This window comes from Punica granatum, chromosome 3, assembly GCF_007655135.1.
Source record: "Punica granatum isolate Tunisia-2019 chromosome 3, ASM765513v2, whole genome shotgun sequence".
In the NCBI taxonomy this organism is placed as follows: Eukaryota; Viridiplantae; Streptophyta; class Magnoliopsida; order Myrtales; family Lythraceae; genus Punica; species Punica granatum.
In genome coordinates, this window is record NC_045129.1 from 22,365,870 (window position 1) to 22,389,738 (window position 23,869).

Sequence of the window (23,869 nt, forward strand, 5' to 3'; positions counted from 1 at the left end):
GCGTCCTTTGTCTTCCATTGCCCCAATGTCTGGAAGATAGTGAGCATAGAATCGCCGAATACTTCGAGCTCTTTTACCTGGAAATCAATCGCCGCTTGTAGGCCGAGAATACATGCCTCGTACTCGGCCACATTATTGGTGCACGGGAAATCGATCTTTGCCGCTACCGGGTAGTAGTGTCCGTCCGGGGATATCAGCACCGCGCCAATACCTGATCCCGTAGAATTGACGGCGCCGTCAAAGTACATCTTCCACCCCGATTTCTTTCCCTCGTCGTCTACTTGGAGAATCCCTTCATTCGGGAAGTCGGGATTAATCGGTGTGTGGTCTTCAATTGGGAATTCTGCCAAATGATCCGCGATCGCTTGCCCCTTGACCGAAGTGCGGGACACGTACACGATGTCATATTCCGTCAACTGACAACGCCATTTGGCGAGGTTCCGCGTGGAGGAGGGACTGTCGAGTAAATATTTCAAGGGGTCCGCCTTTGACAGCAAGCGGATCGTGTGATAAAGCGTGTACTGTCGGAGCCTTTGCATGACCCACACTAATGCGCAGCACATCTTCTCGATTTTCGGGTAATTGGACTCTCCATCGGTGAACTTTTTGCTCAGATAGTAGATCGCGTGCTCCGTACGTGTGGACTCCTCCTCCTGTCCCAACATGCATCCTAACGATTGGCGGCGCACCGTTATGTAAAGTACGAGGGGACGACCCGGTGTAGGCGGGACCAAAACCGGCGGTTGGGCCAAATACGCCTTGATGGTGTCAAAGGCCTCCTGACATTCTTCGTCCCATTCGATCGCCGCGTTCTTGCGGAGCAAGCGAAAGAGTGGTTGGCAGTTGTCTGTCAGGTTCGCAATGAATCGTGCGATGTAATTCAATCGTCCCAGGAAGCCTCGTACTTTGCGAACCGAAGAAGGTGGAGGAAGTTCTTTGATCGCCTTGACTTTATCGGGATCTACTTCGATGCTACGCTCGCTGACCACGAATCCTAGTAGTTTTCTCGATCGAGCGCTGAACGTGCATTTCGCCGGATTAAGCCGAAGCTTGTACTCCTTTAAACGATCGAAGAGACGCTTCAGATTAACGAGGTGGTCCTCTCCTTCTTTGGACTTGGCAATCATGTCGTCGACGTAGACCTCGACTTTCTTGTGCATCATGTCGTGGAACAACGTGACCATAGCCCTCTGATAAGTTGCCCCGGCGTTCTTCAGGCCGAAAGGCATGACGCGATAACAAAAGGTTCCCCACATGGTGGTGAACGTCGTCTTGATCTTGTCTTCCTCGGCTATCCGAATTTGATTGTATCCGGAGAAGCCGTCCATGAAAGAAAACTGAGAGTGGCGCGCCGTGTTGTCAACTAGTATGTCGATGTGGGGCAAGGGAAAATTGTCCTTGGGGCTGGCCTTATTGAGGTCCCGATAGTCGACGCAGACTCGAACCCTTCCATCTTTCTTCTCCACCGGCACGATGTTTGCAACCCATTCAGAATAATTGCAGACCTCGAGGAAGCCCGCGTTGATCTGCTTGACAACCTCCTCCTTGATGCGGAGAAGGAGGCTTGCCCGTTGCCGTCGTAATTGTTGCCGTTTGGGCGAGAACTTCTCGGTGTCCAGCGGGAGGAAGTGCTTTACTATTGACGGGTCTAGCCCCGGCATGTCGGCGTAGGACCAGGCAAAAACTTCTTGATACCTGGTCAGGAAATCGATCATTCGGACCCGTTGTGTTGGGTCGAGGCTTGTACCGATCTTTAGGATGCGGGGCTCCTCTTGAGTACCCACGTTGATCTCTTCTGTCGGCTCGAGCGAGGTGAGTTGGCGATCCTCGAGGCGGCGCAAACTCTCTTCTATCTCAGGCACTAGACTGTCTTCGTCGAGCCCTTCCCCGAAGTATACGGGTTCGAGCTCTCCGAGACATTCTTCGGGTGGGTTCGAATCAACGCGTCGAGGATTTGGATTCGAGTGGAGCCTGGAGAATCGAAAGAAATGTCTTAGAAAAATTTAGAATGGTATGAACAAAAGAGTAAGGAAGAGAGAGTGGAATAGACAAGGGTTCAAAAAATGCATATAGGGGATTCATTGATAGTGCGGATCACGAAGCCATAACAGAGTTCCCTCTTCCGTCGTGCGGCCTACGGCTACGCCAACATGCAGGAAACATCTTATACATAGATAAATCTTACACATCGGCGATCACAGCCGAATAGCGCAGGACTGAGGTCCAGTTGCTAAGCTCCTCGTCTTCCTGCGCCGGGCGGATGTGAACCCCTGAAGGAATCTCCTCGGTGACGGCATACACGGTTGGCAAAGCGTCGGTCGTGTCGTCGAAGTCCGAGGAAGGGCCGTCAGAGGTGCTCCCGATGATGAGTGGAGGCCCGGGGAAGAAATGTGATAGCGGGGGGACTGGAATGCCCCTGTTGAGCCTACCATAGTGGGTGGCGAGGCGGTGGAGACGGTTGCTCCGGCGGGCCTCAATGATTTCGTGGCAAGAGGGGCGAAAGCCAAGTCCCCTCCTATGCTTGTATTCCTCAACTTCAACGGGGCGGTTGATTCCTTGTCCCCGCGCCCCAAGGCCGGTGCCGGGAACGTAATTGTGGCGCAGAAGGACCTTCCCTATCTTGCGGTCGACGCGGGACGGCCCGATCTTTCCGTAATCCCGAATAACGGAGACGGTCTCGAAGGAGTGGAAGGGCAGGTTTTCGTCGTCCCCGACGCTGATGTAAGGGACCGCCGTCTCCTTGTAGATGGCGTAATCCTCCTCCCCTTTGACCGTGATTATTTTCTCTTCAACGATGAATTTCACCTTCTGGTGTAGCGAGGACAGAATGGCGCCGGCCGAGTGAATCCAAGGCCTTCCAAGGAGTAGGCTGAAGGCGTTCGGGATATCCAACACTTGGAATGTGACGCTGAAGGAGCATGGGCCGATATCTATGAGGAGGTTGATCTCACCGTTTACCTCTCTCCTCGAACCATCGAAGGCTCGGACCGCTGTTTTGCTAGGACGGACGCGGTTGAGGTCCACATTCATCTGCTTCAAAGTGGTTACCAGGCATACGTTGAGTGCGAAACCGTTGTCGATCATGACTCGGCCGACGATATGGTTGTTGCACTTGCAAACGATGTGCAGTGCCCGGAAATGAGCGCATCCTTCAGGGGGGAGCTCGTCGTCCGAAAACGAGATGGTATTGGAGAAGATAGAGTTGATGGTTTCCTCTATCCGGTCCGGGGGCATCCCTTTGGGGACTTGCGCAGCCGTCAGGACCCGCATGAGGGCCTCCCTGTGGGGTTCCGAATTGAGTAGGAGGGCGAGCAACGAGATGTGGGCCGGAGATTTGGCCATCTGCTCCACCACCTTATACTCGCTCGCTTTGATGACTTTCATGAAGGCTTCGGCCTCCTCTTCTGTCACCTTCTTGGACGGAGTATGCAGGGTCCTAGGCCTCGTCTCCTCTTCAGTATCGGGCGCCTTCCCTTTGTCGGTGGTCGCCGGGTTCTCGTATAGCCGTCCCAAGCGAGTTATGCCCATGACGCCGAATTGTTGCTCGAGGCTCCCGACACCTTCTTCATAGGTCCAGGGGACCTTGTCGTCCGAGTATGGTTCTCGGTCGGGAATATCTGTGACGAGCGGGGCAGGAGGTGCGTCAATCCCGGTGAACCCGACTGCGGCTTCTCCGGGTATGTACTCGATCACGAAGGGGGAGGAACAACCTTGCTCACCTCCGCCCTTCCCTGATGTGCATTGGGTGATCATGTTGATGGAGGGCCCCGGAGCCGATCCATGGACGGGGAGAGGATTGGCCTGTACGTTCGGAGGCCTTACAGCATTGAATACGAGTTCATTCGCATCGATCATCTCCTGGATCCTCTCCCTCAATCTCCAACAAGTGTCCAGGGTGTGCCCTGGTGCACCCCGATGGTATTCGCACTGCTTGCTTTGATCTTGGATGGTTGGATCGAAGCTTGGGCCGGGCGCTATTGTCCCGATCTTATCGCGAATTTGCCGGTAGATGTGGGAAAGCGGAACCGGCAGGGCCGGGTATTGTCGGCGGGGTCGCGGTTGTGCTGCACCGCCTTGTTGACTTTGCGGGGGCGGGACTCGTTGTGTCGGCTGAGAAGTCCTAGAAACAGGAGGTTGGTATTGAGGGGCTTGGGACGGAGTAGGTGCATAATGGTGGACGACAGGCTACGGCGCCGTAGATGGGGGTGGAGGTGGTAGTGCGGAATAGTAGATTGGTTGGGTAGAGGCTTGAGGCCGATATTGAGGCGCTGCGGGGCGTAGGAGGGGGCCGTGGGAGGCGCCGCCGTGTAGTTCATCGAATATTGCTGAGGGACTTGTTGGGCCGTGTTGACGGTATTCACCGTAACTTCCTTTCCCCTTCTCCCGCTTGAAGACGATGATGTCGCGGGGACCTTCTTCGACGACTCATCTCCTTTGCTGGTGGGGTCCTCCATCCTTCCGAGCTTGTGCCAATAAGTGCGAATAATACACTCCTCTCAGTGTGGAGTGGAACAATTGGATCTGTTGCGCCTCACTGATCGGGGGAATGTGCTTTGCGGCTTAGGCACGCCATTTGGCGGCATACTCTTCGAACTTTTGGCCCCTCGCCATCTCTTTGGTGCTTAACTCCAGGAGGGTGGGAGGCGCTTCCGCGCAATATCGGTATTGGTCGGTGAACTTCCGGGAGAGATCCTCCCACGTCGGGATGTCCTTAGCCTTTAGCGACATGAACCAATCGAGGGTCGATCCCGACAGGCTGTCTTGGAAGGAGTGGATGACAAACTCCTCGTATTCCCAATATTGCAGCATCTTCCCCCGGTAGTGGCGGAGATGGTGGCGCGGATCCGTCGTGCCCTCATAAGTCTTGAATTCCGGGATCTTGAACTTCGGGGGCAGCCGCATTGCCGGGAATAGGCTGCAGTCGCCGTAGCGCGCGTTGGGACGAGCATCACCCGCTTGTAGGGCCCTTATCGTTTCTTCCATCCTCTTGAGCCTTCGTTCCTGTTCGGTGTCAGCCTCGGGGAAGAAATGCGTCGGCGAGGCGAACTGGGCCACATGAACCGGCGTGCCCGATTCGTGGAAGGTGGTGTCTATGGGGGGCGGCGCCTGGTAGGAGGGGCCGACATGAGGATGTAGAGACGGATAGGAAGGGAGCTCCGCGGCTTGAAGATGAGTCGGAGCGGGTGCGTTGGACGCCGGGAAAACCGTCGGCGGAGGTATCGCGTAGGCCATGGCTGGGGCCGGTATGGAAACAGGCGGAGGTGCGGATAAAATGTGTTCCGAGGATAGGAAGGTTGCCGGTGGAAGAGGGACGGCCGTGGGGGCCAGTGGTGGCGGATATGGGCCGGTGACAGGATGAGCCATGGACGTGTGCAACGTTGGCGGCGGGGGTGCCTCCGTGTCCTCCGGGGCCTGAGTCGGCGGAATCCAGGGAGTCGGCTCAATCGTTGGCCCTTGTCCCGGCGGAGGTGTGGAACTCGAGGAAGCCCGGTTGGGTCCTCTGAGCAGGGCGAGCAGCTCTGCCATGTTAGTGGCCATTTGGTTGACCGTACCCTCGAGGGCCGCAATGCGGGCTTGGTCATTGGTGGCGGCGGAGGTTGGTGAGACCGGTGGCAGAGGCGCCCCTGAAGACGCTGGGGGCGGGAGATGTGTTGGAAGGGCGCCGGAATACACCAGGAGTACGCCTGCAGGAATGAGAGGCGGCGGAGCGTGCGCTTGCGGTGGTTGAGAGAGAGTCGGGACCGAAGGGTTGACTTCTTCCGAAACATCAACGCGATCCCCTTCCGCCATCCTGAGCCGTTGACGAGTCGGGTAGCGGTGTGACGCCAGTTGTGATCACCTAGATTCCAAGAATGTGTAAGGGCAAGCATCGATGTCTCAAACGATAAGTGCGAAATAAGTAAAATGACAAGATGTATGAGATGCATGAGTTTTCAAAATACTAATGTCATTACATTGATTAGCTTCGAATTCCATAGTTTTACAAAATAGAACATACGACGGAAAAGAAAGGAACATAAACGTAAAGCCGACATCCCTTTGCGCTCGGTGGCCGCTTGAAAGCGGCGTTGGTCCAAGCGAGGGCAAAAATGGGCGCGTTCACTAATCCTAGGGGTGGGTAAGGTTGCGCGCCCTTTTGTGCACTCGATCCAATTCCGCTCTCAAACGGGCCATCTCCCGATCTAGGTGTGCGACTCGGGCACGTGCTCGAGTCAGCTGTGTCTGAAGCTCCCTATAGTCCGCGACCTCTGCGCGGGAGTCAACAAGCTCGCAACGGAGCCTATCCCGTTCCTCCCTGATGGCCCGTAGCTCCGTGTGCATGGCCGCTTGGATGGAACTCTTGGCTTCGGGGGCGAGGGTGGACGCAGTGCGGGGAGTCGGGGCGGCATGGGATGGTTGCGGCGATGCCAATCCCCGTGCGTAGAACCGAGCCACGTATGCTGAAGTGGCGGCGAAGACTCGCTCGTCGTCGGTGGGGTGTTCGGGGAAGTACAGACGCTGTATGGTGCTAGCGTCCCGTTGACGGCGGATCTCCCGAATCTGCAGGAATCTATCGGGGGCCATGGATGTAGAGTCGGCCCACTGGATGCGGAAAGGTAGACGATCCGCCTTGGCGGGAATGTCCTATAGGCCACCGAGCTGTCTGATTACCCGGCCGGGGAATATGAGTGTTGTACGGACCCGAATGTGGACTCTCGTCGGGGCCCGCATTGCGCGCTTTTGGATCGTGCGGCTTGGGTGTGTCCACCTTCCCGTGGGGACGCGTGACAGACACGCGTGAGAGAAGAAGTCGCCACTTATCATTTTACGACCCGTAGGTCGAGGGCGGATAAGTTACCCGAGTCTAGGGGTATGGAACACCTAGTTTGTCGTTAAGGCATTGATCTGTGCGGAACCGGAAAATCCGTGTTCGGGGGTTGTCAGCACCCCATTTTGGCTCACCTTTCCAAACGATGATATCAGCAATGATCCAAGCCACAACCTGAGCAGAATACAGAAAAACGACTTAACAGAGCAGAAAATCACTATTCATCCTCAAGTCGGCAAAATCGGGCAAATGACACATGCATATGACAGAAGGACTCCAGGGGTCACCAAAGGGTAATAGAGTGACTAGAGAGCTCAGCAATATCCAAAACCGGCATTTTCAGTTTATCACACAGACAGTTCTATTTTCCGATAGCTCGCTCAATCATCGGAAGATAGCCAATATTGGACTCCAAAAATCCACTCCAATGCCAAACAGATGAAAAGTGTCCCCAAAGGCATTTTGCAAATCATCTGCTCTATACAGAACAACTTTCTGTATACAGACAACTTTTCAGTGGAAGTCCAAAAATGCCGGTTTCTCGAAGAAAAGTTAATTCCAAATATCAGATGCGGCCATGCCCCTCAATCATACAGAGCACGAGCAATGCTTCATATTGTCTTTTAGAAGCCATACAAACACTCTGAATGACTTCCGAATGACAAAACGGGCATACCCTTCTTCGGAAGAGCGTAACCGGAGACTGGTCTGATGGAATTACGGCAAACGAAGTTCACACTACATTGCCCTGAAAACTCCAGCGGACATTCGCAATTGGGCAAAACAGACAGCTAAACCCTTCACGGCTTCCCGAGTAACCTTCGAGGGGCACAAAAGGCCATTTTCAGTGAAAATCCATATCCGGAGGTCCTCTTTGGGGAAACTTGACGCCGGATGCTTACCTTACACAATGCTAGCCTTCTCAAGGCTCAATGTGGGATTGTCGGAATGAATCACACAACTCATCTAGACCCCTCGAGCAGTGCTTTAAGGGTCTCATATGCACTTTTCATATCCTTAGAGGCCCAATCTCAGCAAACAGAGATCGCAGTAATCTCCGGATCGCCCAAGAAACTCAGAAAGCAATCTGAGAAATCCAGTTTCGGCCTCCTAGGACATCTCCGGCTCCATATTTGTATTTACCGGCTTAAGGGACAAGGGCCCACGTAATTTGACAATTTATGTCAAAATGACCGACGTGGGATGCAGTTACAAGATATGCTGTCAGAAGTGGGTAACCTCGCTCCGAATGCATAAAAGGAGCAAAACCGGCTTCCAAGCCTCATACAGACATTTGGCAATTTCTCACGGAAAATGCCAATCTCGGACTCATTAAATCCATTTCCTCGCGTATATCGATAATTCGACGTTCAATTCAAACCACGAACTTCGAATGCGCGATCAATTGAGACCCGAGCTTTTTCCCGGTTTCTCCTCTTCGGTCTTGGGACCCACGGGCTACTCAAGATGAGTCACCCTTTACTCTAGAAGCTTCTTCTTCTTCTTCAATGCAAGAAGCCAACTTGCACTCTTGCTTGAAAATACCCAAGAGTTTGAAGACAACACTCAAGCCTCCATCAATGCTCATCAATGCTCATCAATGTCTTATCTCTTCTTCATTAATGCAATGGAAGAGGATGAGGCTTGATATTTTCTAAGCATGGGGGTTAAGAGCACTTGCTTTTGCTAATTGTGTCATTAGCTTTGCCTATAAATGGCCCAAAAGTGATTAAGATAATCACTTCTCCTCTTGCACACTCTCTCCAAGCTTTCTCCCTCAAGAAAAGCTCTCAACTCCATAGCCAAGAACCAGCAAGCTTCAACACTTCAAAACCAAGAGAGAAAAATCGAAGCAAACCCGAAGAAAGCTTTGAGTTTCTTAAGTCGGAAGCCGATGTTCATCATCCCGACTTAAGTTCAAAACTTCTCAAACTCCATGGACCACATGTTTTGGACCCAAGGAGTTCATTCATGAAATTAGATTTTTGGTTTGAAGTCATTTGCTCATCATTTTAGGTTGATTTCCTCATTTCGGGTGAAGATCGTGCTCTCGGGTGAACAGTGCACCCGTAGCCGCACACTCGCGCGTCCAGCCGCGCACACGCGAGCAAAGCAGCGCGCCCGCGCGTCCAGCCGCGCGCCCGCGCGTCCAGCCTCGCGCCCGCGCGCACAGCCGCGTGCCCGCGCGCACAGCCGCGCGCCCGCGCACGCCAGCCGGCCTCCCGTGCACCTAGCTCCCCGAACGTGCATGTCCTTGCCCCGAGCATTCTTTCAAGCGTTCAACCGAGTCACCCGACTCTCGAACACTTCCCCGACTCTTTCCTCGTATCCCGAGGCTAGGTAAATCACTCTTGACTTAGAGGAGTTAGGGCTTTTTACATTATTTGCATGGCTATGGAGTAATATGGTGCACAAAGCATGTTCACTTGCAAGACTTCATGTTTATGCACTTTTTACATTATGTCATGCATGTTTATCCTCGATTAACATGTTAGCATGTCGGGAAACGTTTGGATCGACCCTCGGAAGACCTTCCCGACCCGAAATAAGCAAAAGAGCTCTCGGGTTTGCCTCAAGAAGAGGTAACCGAGACTTGGCTTGCTTTCCTCGGGTTAAGAACGGCCTTCTTAGCCCGATCCAAGTTCGATTCCCGAGTCTTCTCGTGTTTTCTTATATGCATGAAGTCGGTATTGTTTTATCGATTCCTTAAATAACTTGTTTGTGCATGTTTGCATGTTCGAATGCGTTATTCAAATCGTGGCAATACCGATTTTCATTTAATCGTGTCATTTATCATGTTTGTCGTTTGAGCATGCGAGAAATGATTCGAAACGAGACGGGTAAACCTCGTGGAACCCCATTCGGGCCATGGGACTTCTCGGCTATCTCCAAAAAGAAGTGGCCGAGAGCCTCTTAGACTCGTACGGGTTGCATGAGGCTTCCTCTTCCCGTTTTGAGTCTGTTCTCGGCTTTCGTGTAATTTGCAATTTACATTATCGTCCCAATATCGCATGAAAATATCTTTTCAAAACAAAGCATGCATGGATTCGGGTATCGATGATTCATTCGGGTCCATTTGGTTATGAGGGTAGTTTCGGTCATTGGACCAAATTATCCTCGATCCTTATGGAATCGTCTTGGTCGTCGAGTCGTGGATCGTTTTCACAATTAATGCATTCGGCATAACCCTTAAGCATCAATTCCACAAACGGGTTAATTGGGACGCTCACATGATTAAACCCACTTTACACTGATAAAGTTTACACGAATTGGCCATTAACTGATAACTCGTGTCGATGAGTTGTCAAATGACGTCGGTGCCCTGTTCAAACTTATCAATTTCAAAACCCGAAACGCGCGGTCCGATGTAGCATGGACGTCTGAAAAGGCTTCTGTGTCTCAACTTGAGTTTTTACCTGATTCCAAGTAACTCAGGTCATGATGCAGAAGATCTTTCTAGATCACTTCCGGGCAGACCGACCGGTTCTTTGGCTTTTTCGGGGTTCTTGCATAACCCTGGACGATCCAGGGAATTGGTCGACACCGGCTACAGGCCGAGGTGGCCCGCACTGCGATGTTTCCCCTTTTCTGAAAACTATTTTCAAATAAAGGGCAAAATCGTCATTTCACAATTCAACGACACTCTTAAGGTTAGCATGACAGAAACACTACAGTACGGGATAAGAACGGGCTACCTGTTCAGGTGCAGGTTCATCTGCATAGCCTTTTCTTATCTAACTGATGAGTTTCTGTCATCCTAACATAGACTCGGGTAACTAGAACGGTTATCTCTGTCAGAAAACATGCAAAATGCTGATTAACCTTTCACTCGACCTAACCAAACACTAGATAATGGTTAGGAGGAATTCTAGATTCCAAATCTAGAGTCAAAACACGAGTTTGGCTAATTCAGTGGAAATTCAGTGTCACAATACAGAACAACTGTAAAATCAATCCACACACATGAGATTTGACTCTCTTTGTCAGGTTCTCAAAACAAAGCCGAATGCTAAAACATTGGCACGTGCTGGTTTGTCTAGGGTAGGATTTGCATGCCAAAAATACCCCGGATTAACAACTTGTTAAAACACGTACACTCGATAATAACAAACACTTTGTCTATTATTAAGATGTTGCGTGTTATCTTTCCGCACCTGTTTGCCATGCGGGTCGAGCCTGATCCCTAGGCCGAATAATATTAGGGTTCAACGCCCTAATCATCGAGCACAGGGTTCACGCCCTAATCAACACTCACAGGGTCCAACGCCCTATTCAGTGAGAGCGTCCATTGAATTTCAGTTCTTCGGTCTTTCCCTAAACTCACGGTGAGTTAGAGTGGAATAATAACCGAACGCGAAACGACTGGAATTCGACCCTTTTGTAATTTGTATTTATTGTTTTCGAGAGCATTGTAAGGACTTTTATTTTGTACATTTGTTCTGTAAGAATTCCAGTCGGTGAGCGAACGGTCCAAGAGTCGAATTAATCGAATCGGTCTAGTGCTTGCCCAGACACAAGTAAATCCAAGATCTCGCGGTTTTGGTTCACGCAGGGATTCAACCTCCATGGATCGATGAACTGTAACGCAAGATTGTGAAGCAACTCCCCGACATACGGGTTTACTTCTCTCTCGGCTTCTCAACCGACATCGTTTAATTCACCGAATCTCCGGTGTCAAAACGTGCGAGCCGAGTGCAGCTTAATTCATGCGGTAAATCATAAAACATGCAAGCCTAGCAAACTAGAGTATCGAAAGGGCATGCGGGATATAGGCCCGCACGTAACATGAACCCCCGAACACGGATTTTCCGGTTCCACACAGATCAATGCCTTAACAACAAACTAGGTGTTCCATACCCCTAGACCCGGGTAACTTATCCGCCCTCGACCTTCGGGTCGTAAAATGATAAGTGGCGACTCCTTCTCTCACGCGTGTCCGTCACGCGTCCCCACGGGAAGGTGGACACTCCCAAGCCGCGCGATACCAAAAGCGCGCAATGAGGGCCCAGACGAGAGTCCACATTCGGGTCTGTACAGGGGTTCATGTTATGTGCGGGCCTATATCCCGCACGCCCTTTCGGTACTCTGGTTTGCTAGGCTTGCATTTTTGTTTTATTTACCGCATGAATTAGGCTGCACTCGGCTCACACGTTTTGACACTGTAACTTCGATGAATTAAACGATGTCGGTGGAGAAGCTGAGAGAGAAGTAACCCGTGTGTCGGGGAATTGGTTCACAATCTTGCGTTACAGTTCATCGAACCATGGAGGTTGAATCCCTGCGTGAACCAGAACCGCGAGTTCTTGGATTTACTTGTATCTGGGCAAGCATTAGACCGATTCGATTAATTCGACTCTCGGACCGTTCGCTCACCGACTGGAATTCTTACAGAATAAATGTACAAAATAAAATCTTTACAATGCTCTCGAAAACAATAAATACAAATTACAAATGGCCGAATTCCAGTCGACTCGCGTTCGGTTATTATTCCACTCTAACTCACCGTGAGTTTAGGGAAAAAGACCGAAGAACTGAAATTCAATGGACGCTCTCACTGAATAGGGCGTTGGACCCTGTGAGTGTTGATTAGGGTGTTGAACCCTGTGCTCGATGATTAGGGTGTTGAACCCTAATATTATTTGGCCTAGGGATCAAGCTCGACCCGTATGGCAAACAAGTGCGGAAAGATAACACGCAACATGTTTAATAACAGACAAGGTGTTTTGTATTTACCGAATGTACGTGGATTAACAAGTTTATTAATCCAAAAGTGTTTTTGCAAGCAAATGCCATATGCTAAGCAATCAAACACGTGCCAATGTTTTAGTATTCTGCTTTTGTTGGAAATTTGGAAAAGAGAATCGAATATCATGTGTGTAGATTGCTTTTATAGTGATTCGGTGTTGTGACACTGAATTACCACTGAATAGATCCAAACTTGTATTTTGACTCTAGATTTGGAACCTAGAGTTCCGCCTAACCATTTTCTAGGATTTAGTTAAGTCGAGTGAAATGATTAGTCCGATAACTGTATTTTGATACAGAATACCCAATTGACATCTTAAACTGCGCTAGGATGTCGGCGAATCACGAAATGATGTTCTTGCCCTTGATTTGAAAATTTGTTTTCAGAAAAGGAGAACAACACAATAAGGATTTGAAAGTATGAGGGTTTTGAAAAGGGCATTAACACCGTTTTGTAATTCGTCGACGCGAGTTACAAATTAATGTCCAATTCGTGCAAAGTTATTTAAATGGAATGAATTAACCGTGTGAACGTCCCGATTAACCCGTTCGTGGAATTAATGCTTAAGGTTATTGCCGAATACTTCAATTGTGAAAACGATTCGTGATTCGGCGACCAACACGAATCCGTAAGGATCGAGGATATTTGGTCCAATGACCGAAACTACCCTCGTAACCGAATGGACCCGAATGAGTCAACGATACCCGAATCCATGCATGTTTTGTTTTGAAAAGACATGTAATCGATGTTTTAACATGGGAATCGTGGAAATATCGAAATTACACTTTCGTACAATCCGAGAAATGAATTAAACTCGAATAAGGAAATCATTCTTGATCCAAAAAGGGCCAAGAAGCCCTCGGCTTCACCTTGTCAAAGATGGCCGAATACTCTCATGGCTCGATTCAAATCACAAAGGATTTCCTTGTCTTGGTTTAATCATTTTTCGCATGCTCAAACATCAAACATCATGAATAACACGTTTTGACAAAAGCCGGTATTACCATGATTTGATTAACTCATTTAAACATGCAAACATTCACAAACATGTTATTGAAGGAATCGATAAAATAATACTGGCTTCATGCATGCAAGAACAACAAAATAAACTCGGAAAATAACTTGGATCGGGCTAAGGAGACCAATCTTAACCCGAAAAGAGCAACTCAAGTCTCGGCCATCCCATTTAGAGACTTGACCGTGAGCTCACTTGCCATTTCCGGGTCGGGATGGTCTTCCAAACAACAATCCAAACCTTTTTTCTGACATGCTAGCAAGTTATAAGGTAATACACATGCATAATATAACATAAAATTGCATAAAAGTTAAGTCTTGCAAGTTAAGTATGCATAAAATACCATAGTACTCCATAGCCATGCAAAAATATAAAAAGCCCTAACTCTCTAAGTCAAGAGTGATTTACCTAGCCTCGGGATACGAGGAAAGAGTCGGGGAAGTGTTCGAGAGTCGGTGTGACTCGGTTGAACGCTTGGAAGGATGCTCGGGTGCAAAGGATGCACGTTCGAGGAGCTAGGTGCACGGGGAATGCGGCTGGATGCACGGGAAGGGAGGCGAGAGGACTGGAGAGGGGGACGGGGAGGCGCTGAGGGGGCGGCTGCGGGCGCGGGCGGACGGGCGGGGGAGGGCGCGCGGGGCGTGGGCCGGGCGTGGGCGTGGCGGGCTTGCGGCGTGCGAGCGTCGTGCGCGCGGCTAGCGCTGGCGGGTCACTATTCACCCGAGAGTAGCGATTTCACCCGAAATGCACTATTTGACCTGAAACAATAATTTAAAGACTTCAAATGGAATAACCAATTTCACCAATGAACACCATGGGTCCAAAATGAGTGGGATATGAAGTTTGAGAAATTTTGAGCTTAAGTCGAGATGATGAACATCGGCTTCCGACTTAAGAACTCAAGGCTCTCTTTTGATCTTTTAGGTTTTCTTTTCTCTTCCTTCTAAGGGCTGAAGTTTTCTGGTTCTTGAGTGTTCTTGGCTATGGAGTTTGAGAGGATTTCTTGAAAGAGAAAGGTTGGAGAGAGTGTGTAAGAGGAGAAGTTATTATCTTAATCACTTTTGGGCCATTTATAGGCAAAGCTAATGACACAATTAGCAAAAGCAAGTGCTCTTAACCCCCATGCTTAGAAAATATCAAGCCTCATCCTCTTCCATTGCATTAATGAAGAAGAGATAAGACATTGATGAGCATTGATGAGCATTGATGGAGGCTTGAGTGTTGTCTTCAAACTCTTGGATATTTTCAAGCAAGAGTGCAAGTTGGCTTCTTGCATTGAAGATGAAGAAGAAGAAGCTTCTAGAGTAAAGGGTGACTCATCTTGAATAGCCCGTGGGTCCCACGACCGAAGAGGAGAAACCGAGAAAAAGCTCGGGTCTCGATTGATCGCGCATTCGAAGTTCGTGGTTTGAAATGAACGTCAAATTATCGATATACGCGAGGAAATGGATTTAATGAGTCCGAGATTGGCATTTTCCGTGAGAAATTGCCAAATGTCTGTATGAGGCTTGGAAGCCGGTTTTGCTCCTTTTATGCATTCAGAGCGGGTACCCACTTCTGACAGCATATCTTGTATCTGCATCCCACGTCGGTCATTTTGACATAAATTATCAAATTACGTGGGCCCTTGTCCCTTAAGCCGGTAAATACAAATATGGAGCCGGAGATGTCCTAGGAGGCCGAAACTGGATTTCTCAGATTGCTTTCTGAGTTTCTTGGGCGATCCGGAGATTACCGCGTTCTCTGTTTGCTGAGATTGGGCCTCTAAGGATATGAAAAGTGCATCTGAGACCCTTAAAGCACTGCTCGAGGGTTCTAGACGAGTTGTGTGATTCATTCCGACAATTCCACATTGAGCCTTGAGAAGGCTAGCATTGTGTAAGGTAAGCATCCGGCGTCAAGTTTCCCCAAAGAGGACCTCCGGATATGGATTTTCACTGAAAATGGCCTTTTGTGCCCCTCGGAGGTTACTCGGGAAACCGTTGAAGGTTTTGCTGTCTGTTTTGCCCAATTGCGTATGTCCGCTGGAGTTTTCAGGGCAATGTAGTGTGAACTTCGTTTGCCGTAATTCCATCAGACCAGTCTCCGGTTACGCTCTTCCGAAGAAGGGTATGCCCGTTTTGTCATTCGGAAGTCATTCAGAGTGTCTGTATGGCTTCTAAAAGACAATATGAAGCATTGCTCGTGCTCTGTATGATTGAGGGGCATGGCCGCATCTGATATTTGGAATTAACTTTTCTTCGAGAAACCGGCATTTTTGGACTTCCACTGAAAAGTTGTCTGTATACAGAAAGTTGTTCTGTATAGAGCAGATGATTTGCAAAATGCCTTTGGGGACACTTTTCATCTGTTTGGCATTGGAGTGGATTTTGGGGTCCAATATTGGCTGTCTTCCGATGATCGAGCGAACTATCGGAAAATAGAACTGTCCGTTGTGATATACTGAAAATGCCGGTTTGGATATTGCTGAGCTCTCTAGTCCACTATTACCCTTTGGTGACCCCAGGAGTCCTCTGTCATATGCATGTGTCATTTGCCCGATTTTTCCGACTTGAGGATGAATAGTGATTTTCTGCTCTGTTAAGTCGTTTTTCTGTATTCTACTCAGGTTGTGGCTTGGATCATTGCTAATATCATCGTTTGGAAAGGTGAGCCAAAATGGGGTGCTGACAGCTTGCCCCTCTTTGACTGCATGCTCGAGTAGAGGATGCAGCCAAAGACTTCAGAAGCGCCCCAATTTGATAGCAATGATTGACATGGAATTTCCGATAACAGTCTTCTCCCTCTTACTTTGGATATGTGGGGATGTTATACCTGATGCAGAAATGTAAAAGTCAGGATGAACCTGAGGGGATGGACCCCTAAACAGATAAGTAGTCGGGACGTACCTGAAGTGCAGGAAAGGTAGTCGGGACGTACCCGAAATGCAGGAAAGTAGTCGGGACGTACCCGAAATGCAGGAAAAGTAGTCGGGCCGTACCCGAAATGCGGAAATGTAGTCGGGACGTACCCGAAATGCAGGAAAGTAGTCGGGACGTACCCGAAATGCCGGAAAGTAGTCGGGACGTACCCGAAATGCGGGAAAGTAGTCGGGACGTACCCGAAATGCAGAAAAAGTAGTCGGGACGTACCCGAAGGGTTTACAATATGCACGGGGCGCATACCGAATGAACAACATGGTTCAAAGGCGCCTACCCAATGGACTTGCGGGCTGCGGGGCGTGTTGCCCGGCGGGTTTGCACGGTGCGGGGTGTTTTGCCCGGCGGTTTGCATGGTGCAGAAAAGTAGTCGGGATGTACCCGAAATGCGGAAAATTAGTCGGGACGTACCCGAAGTGCGGAAAATAGTTGGGACGTACCCGAAATGCAGAAAAGTAGTCGGGACGTACCCGAAATGCAGGAAAAGTAGTCAGGACGTACCCGAAGTGCGGAAAATAGTCGCGACGTACCCGAAGTGCAGAAAAGTAGTCGGGAGGTACCCGAAATGCGGAAAAGTAGTCGGGACGTACTCGAAATGCGGAAAAGTAGTCGGGACGTACCCGAAATGCGGAAAAGTAGTCGGGACGTACCCGAAATGCGGAAAAGTAGTCGGGACGTACCCGAAATGCCGGAAAAGTAGTCGGGACGTACCCGAAATGCCGAAAAGTAGTCGGGACGTACCCGAAATGCCGGAAACGTAGTCGGGACGTACCCGAAATGCCGGAAAAGTAGTCGGGACGTACCCGAAATGCGGAAAAGTAGTCGGGACGTACCCGAAATGCTGCGGAAAAGTTGTCGGGACGTACCCGAAATGCAGGAAAGTAGTCGGGACTTACCCGAAATGCAGAAAACTAAATTGCATGGGATGCATTGCAAAAAGTAAATGCAAACGTTGGGGAGTTGCGTGAGGTGTGGAAGGAATCATTGTGCTTCCTCTGTCACTGAGCTTGTCCGTGTTGCAATCGATGTAGTGGCAGAATGTTTCATTGTTTGCCAACTGATTGTGATGCGATTGAATGCATGGAGTATTATCCTGAAGACTTCTCCTTGGATTTTAGTTGTGGTCCTTAGCATAAGGCAGACATGCATTCATCAAAGAAAGACTTCTTCCGAGGTTCACATCTTCGTTCATGCATATAGAAACATGAGAGCTAACAGTAGTTGTCAGTTCTACTCTACAGCCATAATGAAGATGTAGAAAGAAGTCTGAATAATAATGCTTTGGGGATTTGAACTTGATGACCATTTAAAGGGATGGTCGTATCCCGCTAGGTTTGTGATTTGACAAGAAAGGCTTTTTACAGAACAGGCATGACCTGTAGAATTTGCATAAGGGTATAGGGGGATTCTTTGGGATCCTCCAAATCAAGGATACAAAGATTCGACTGTATGTCGAAACGTGTCTCATGCTCTGAGAGTAAAAGAGAGTTTGCTTGCATCGAAGACTGTCAAACCACTATTTGTTGCCGCTGCATGCTGAATGTAGCTGTCATTTGTGGTCGAGCTGCCGAAGGTCCCCTAATTTTTGCCTAGGTCGCAAGACGCGTGACGACCTAACGGGGTGTTTTTGTTGACATTTCTCTCATTTAGATCTCACCTTTTGCTACGATCATCCGTATAGGGTCCGATCGCACCTCTCGATTCCTCTAACTTTTGCCTAGACCGCCCTTTTCGGGTTTTCAGCTAGCGAGGATTTTGATTCATGCTCTCCTTTTGCCACGGTTCCCCTTTGCGGGATTTTAAACCGTGCCTCTCATTCCCTAATTTTTGCCTAGGCCGCCTCAAAGAGGTTTTCAACCTAGGGAAATCCATTCTTTTCTCTCAGGAAAAATTCAGAGAGAAAAGGGAAAGAGCAGAAGATGGGAGTACATGAGTTAACGAAATTAAAAGTGTTGGGAACTGTACATGCAAAGAAAGATAAAATGTAATGTGCATTTGAGAAAACATCCGCAGTGGGATAAGAGAAACACCATCACGGATAGTATTTCTTAAGAGCATCAGCATTGACGGGAAGAACGTTCTCGTTTCCGTCCATATCGTTGAGAATGATTGCCCCTCCGTCAAAGACTTCTTTAACGATGAATGGACCGTCGTACTTGTAAGCGAACTTGCCCCTGGAATCTGGGGCGATGTGTAAAACTTTTCGCAAGACGAGGTCGCTGGGCTGAACTTGCGAGGACGAACTTTTTTGTTGAATGTTCGAGCCATTCTTTGCTGATAGCACTGACCGTGGCAAAGTGCAGTTAGCCGCTTCTCGTCGATGAGATTAAGCTGTTCATAGCGTTGCTTCGCCCATTCTGCTTCCTCGAGTTTGGACTCGGCAAGAACCCTCATGGAGGGAATCTCCACTTCGATTGGAAGAACCGCTTCCATGCCGTAGACCAAAGAATACGGGGTTGCCCCGGTGGATGAGCGGATAGAAGTCCGATATGCCAAGAGTGCAAACGGGAGCATCTCATGCCAGTCTTTGTTATTCACCATCATTTTTTCGATGATTTTCTTTATATTCTTAGTCGCTGCCTCTACCGCACCATTCATTTGTGGACGATATGGAGAGGAATTACGATGTTGGATCCTGAACTGTGCACAGAGCTCGTCAATGAGCTTATTATTCAGGTTCTTGGCATTGTCGGTGATGAGAGTCGCAGGGACCCCGTATCGCGCAATGATGTCGCGTTTGAGGGAAGCGAGCCACGGCCTTTGCAGTGACTGACGCAGGGTGATAGCTTCGATCCACTTGGTGAAGTAATCAATAGCTACCAGTATGAACAAATGTCCATTGGATGCTTTAGGGTTGACTGGACCAATCACGTCCATGCCCCACATTGAAAATGGCCACGGAGCAGCCATTGGATGGAGCTCGTTGGGTGGTGCTCTGATCTGATTCGCGTAGACTTGACACAAGTGACAGTGTCTGACATGCTTGACGCAGTCGGTCTCCATGGTAGACCAGAAGTACCCGAGTCGCATGAGCTTCTTTGCTAGCATGAGTCGATTCATATGAGGTCCGCAATTTCCTTCGTGCACTTCATCCATGAGGCGTTGTGCCTCATTCTCGTCGACACACCGAAGTAGTGTAGCATCGAATGAACGGCGGTAGAGAGTCTCGCCACTTAGGAAAAAGTGTGCCGCAATGCGGCGTAGAGTCCTCCGGTCATGACGATCGGTGAACGCTGGGAATTGACCTGTTTGCAGCAAGTGCTTGATGTCTGCGTACCACGGTTTGCCGTCAACAGCATCAATTACATCGCAATGGGCAGGGCCCTGAGCAATCTCAAACTCGAGAGGTTCTATGAGATTCTCCTTCGTAATGCTCACCATGGATGCGAGCGTTGCAAGTGCATCTGCGAACTGGTTCTTCATGCGTGGGGTGTACGTAAATGAGATATCTTTGAAGTTCTCTGTCAACTCTTCGAGGTACTCATGATATGGCACCAACTTTGGATCTTTCGTCTTCCATTGTTTAAGCGTCTGGAAGATTGTGAGCATAGAATTGTCAAACCCTTTTAACTCCTTGACTTTGAGGTAGATTGCGGCCTGCACCCCGAGGATACAAGCTTCATATTCGGCTATGTTGTTGGTGCAAGGGAAATCAATCTTCGCTGCAACAGGGAAATGACGCCCCTCAGGGGATATCAGCACCGCGTCGATACCAGACCCAGTGGAATTGACTGCACCGTCAAAGTACATCTTCCATCCTAGAGTCTCTTCCTCATCACTCACTTGGAGGATCCTTTCATCTGGAAGTTAGGGTTGATCGGTGTGTGTCGTCCTCGATCGGCAACTCCGCTAGATGATCTGCAATTGCTTGGCCCTTCACTGACGTGCGTGATACGTATTCGATGTCATACTCCGTCAGTTGGCAATGCCATTTTGCTATGTTCCTCATGGAGGACGGGACTGAGTAATGATACTTCAAAGGATCTGTCTTTGACAGCAGGCGAACAGTATGGTAGAGAGTGTATTGCCGGAGCCTTTGCATGACCCAAACGAGTGCGCAACACATCTTCTCTATCTCAGGGTAGTTGGACTCCCCTTCAGTGAACTTTTTGCTTAAATAATAAATTGCTCGCTCTGCATGAGAGGAATTGTCCTTTTGCCCTAACATGCATCCGATGGATTGTCAGCGTACTGTCAGGTACAGAATGAGAGGACGATCCGGTGAAGGTGGAACAAACACCGGTGGCTGAACTAGGTATGCCTTGACTGTATCAAAAGCTTTCTGACACTCGTCATCCCATTCAACCGCTGCATTTTTGCGAAGCAAACGGAAGAGTGGTTGGCACTTGTCTGTTAAATTTGCAATGAAACGTGCGATGTAATTCAGCCGTCCTAGGAAACTCCTTACTTCGCGCACTGTCGATGGAGGGGGCAATTCCATGATCGCCTTGACTTTTGTCGGGATCAACCTCGATGCCCTTTTCGCTGACTACAAACCCTAGCAATTTTCCTAACTTGACGCCGAAAGTGCATTTCGTTGGGTTGAGTCGGAGTTTGTACTTCCTGAGACGATCAAATAGCCGCCTGAGGTTGACAAGATGATTTTCACCTGCTTTGGACTTTGCAATCATGTCGTCGACGTAAACCTCTATCTCTTTATGCATCATGTCATGAAATAGAGTGACCATTGCCCGCTGATAGGTTGCCCCAGCGTTTTGAGACCAAAAGGCATGACCTTGTAACAAAACGTACCCCACTTGTGATGAACGTCGTTTTGATCTTATCCTCCTCGGCCATCTGAATCTGATTGTATCCAGAGAAAACCATCCATGAAGGAGAATTGTGGTGTGGCGTGCTGTATTGTCCACCAAGACGTCGATATGGGGGCAGCGGGAAGTTATCCTTAGGACTGGCCTTGTTAAGGTCTCGATAGTCGATGAGACTCTGACCTTCCCATTTCTCTTTCGACTGGCACCACGTTAGCTACTCATTCAGAGTAATTGCATACCTCTAAGAATCTCGCATCCACCTGTTTGACGACCTCCTCTTAATGCGGAGAAGAAGATCAGCTCGTTGACGCCGTAAGTGTTGACGTTTGGGCGGAAATCTTCAGTGTCGAGTGGGAGGAAATGCTTTACGATCGAGGGGTCCAAACCTGGCATATCGGTATAAGACCAAGCGAAGACCTCTTGATACTCTGACAAGAAATCGATCATCCGGGCTCTCTGTGCGGGGTCGAGACCGTCCCGATCCTTAGGGTGCGTTGCTCTTCTGTGGTGCCTATGTTGATCTCTTCGGTTGGCTCGATCGAAGTGAGTTGATGGTTTTCAAGACGATGCGAACTCTCTTCTATCTCGGGCACGCGACCGTCCTCGTCAAGTCCTTCCCCGAAGTATATGGGTAGGGACTTTCTGAGGTGTGTGTGTTTCGGACGAATTCGAATCGTTGCATCGGTGATTTGGATTCGATTGGAGCCTGGACACGAAAGCGAATTGTTTTAGAAATTAAAGATGCTAGAAGTAAGCATGAGAGAGAGAATCTAGACACAAAAATTCAAAAAGCATGTAGGGATTTTATTAACAAGCCATAAAAAAAACCCCTCTTCTGTTGTGTGGCTTATGGCGTTGCCGACACACAGGTAGCATTATATATAAAGACCGTCTTACACATCGGCAACTACGGCCGAGTAGAGCGGAACTGAAGTCCAGTTGGTAAGCTCCTCATCCTCCCGTACAGGGCGGATATGAACCCTGGAAGATGTCTCCTCAGTGACGGCATATATGGCTGGCAAAGCCAAAACGCTTCAACTGCATCCGAAGAGAAGTCATCTGTTTCAGTGATTGGGCTATCGGAGGTGCCTCCCATGATCTGCGGTGGTGCTGCAAAAAATGTGAGAGTGGTGGAACCAGAATGCCCCTGAAGAGCTTTTCGTAATGTACAGCAAGGCGTGTGTAGATGCTTTCCACGGCGAGACAGCACGATCTCATGACAGGGGGCGAAGCGAAAGCAAGTCCCCTCTATTGCGGTATCCTCCATTTCAATCGGTCGAAGGATTCCCTGTGCACGTGCCCCAAGTCCAGTTCCGGGGACGTAATCGTTCTTCAACAAACCTTTCCAATCATACGATCGGTTCGTGATGGACCGACTTTTCCGTAGTCTCGGATTACGGAAATCGTGTCGAAAGAGTGAAAGGGAAGATTCTGATCTTCTCCAATGCTGATGTAAGGAACGGCTGTCTCCTTGTAGACTGCGTAGTCTTCCTCACCGTTGACAGTGATAAGCTTACCTTCGACGAAGAACTTCAGTTTCTGGTGCAGCGACGAAGAAGGACAGCGCCGGCGGCGTGAATCCATGGTCTCCCGAGCAAGAGACTGAAAGCATTGGGTATCTCGAGGATCTGAAAGGTGACAGAGAATGAGCAAGGACCCACATCGATCAGGAGATCGATTTCTCCATTCACTTCTCTCCTAGAGCCATCAAAGGCTCGACAGTGGTCTTGCTTGCACGGATGCGGCTCATGTCCACGTTCATCTGTTTCAGTGTAGAGACGGGGCAAACGTTGAGAGCAGAGCCGTTGTCGATCATGACTCGACAACAATGTGATTGTTGCACATACAGACTATGTGCAATGCCCGTAAGTGTTCCTGACCTTCGGATGGAAGCTCATCATCTGCAAAGGATATCTGATTCGAGAAGATTGAACTAACAGTCTGCTCGATATTATCCGGTGCCGTGTCTTTTGGGACTTGTGCCGCGGGTGAGGACTTTCAACAAAGCATTCCGATGCGGCTCGGAGCTCAAAAGCAACGCGAGGAGCGAGATATGGGTGGGGGACTTGCCCATTTGCTCCACCACTTTGTACTCACTTGCCTTGATCACTTTCATGAAAGCTTCCGCTTCTTGATCGGTGACCTTCTTTGTAAAGACTGGCACGGCTTCTGGAACGGCTGAGGATGTAATAACAGGGGCTTTCCCTTTGTCTGTAGACTCTGGACCCTGATAAACTCGTTCCCTGAGCGCGTGATGCCCATCGCACTCATCTCTTGCTCCATGTTGGCAACCTCATTCCCATAATCCCAGGGAAATCGACGGTCTTGGTATGGCTCCTCGCAAGAAACCTCGATAACGAATGGGACGTCAGATGTAAATGCATCATTTGTCGGAGCATAATTGACAATAAGGGAATTGAGGTCCTGCGCGGTCTTTTCCCTTTGATAGAAGCGATGCTGATCATGTTGATAGAAGGTCCTGAACTGATCCATGATCGGGGAGGGGTTGCGCGGACATTCGGTGGCTTCACTTCATTAAAGGAGATTGCCTTGCGTCGATCAACTCCTGAATTTTATCCGGAGTGTCCAAAATTGTCGAGGGTATGACCAGGA

The 23,869-nt window shown here is 49.3% G+C and overlaps 1 protein-coding gene across 1 annotated transcript in view; it reads right to left on the reverse strand.

Annotated features, from left to right (window-relative positions):
• Positions 1-3,974: 3,974 nt before the first annotated feature.
• The window catches only part of LOC116200462 (altered inheritance of mitochondria protein 3-like), a 63,310-nt gene continuing 43,415 nt past the window's right edge, over positions 3,975-23,869 (reverse strand). The window contains exon 2 of the mRNA XM_031531311.1: positions 3,975-4,463. Within this exon, the coding sequence (XP_031387171.1) occupies positions 3,975-4,463 (489 nt within the window). The remainder of the gene's footprint in view (positions 4,464-23,869) is intronic.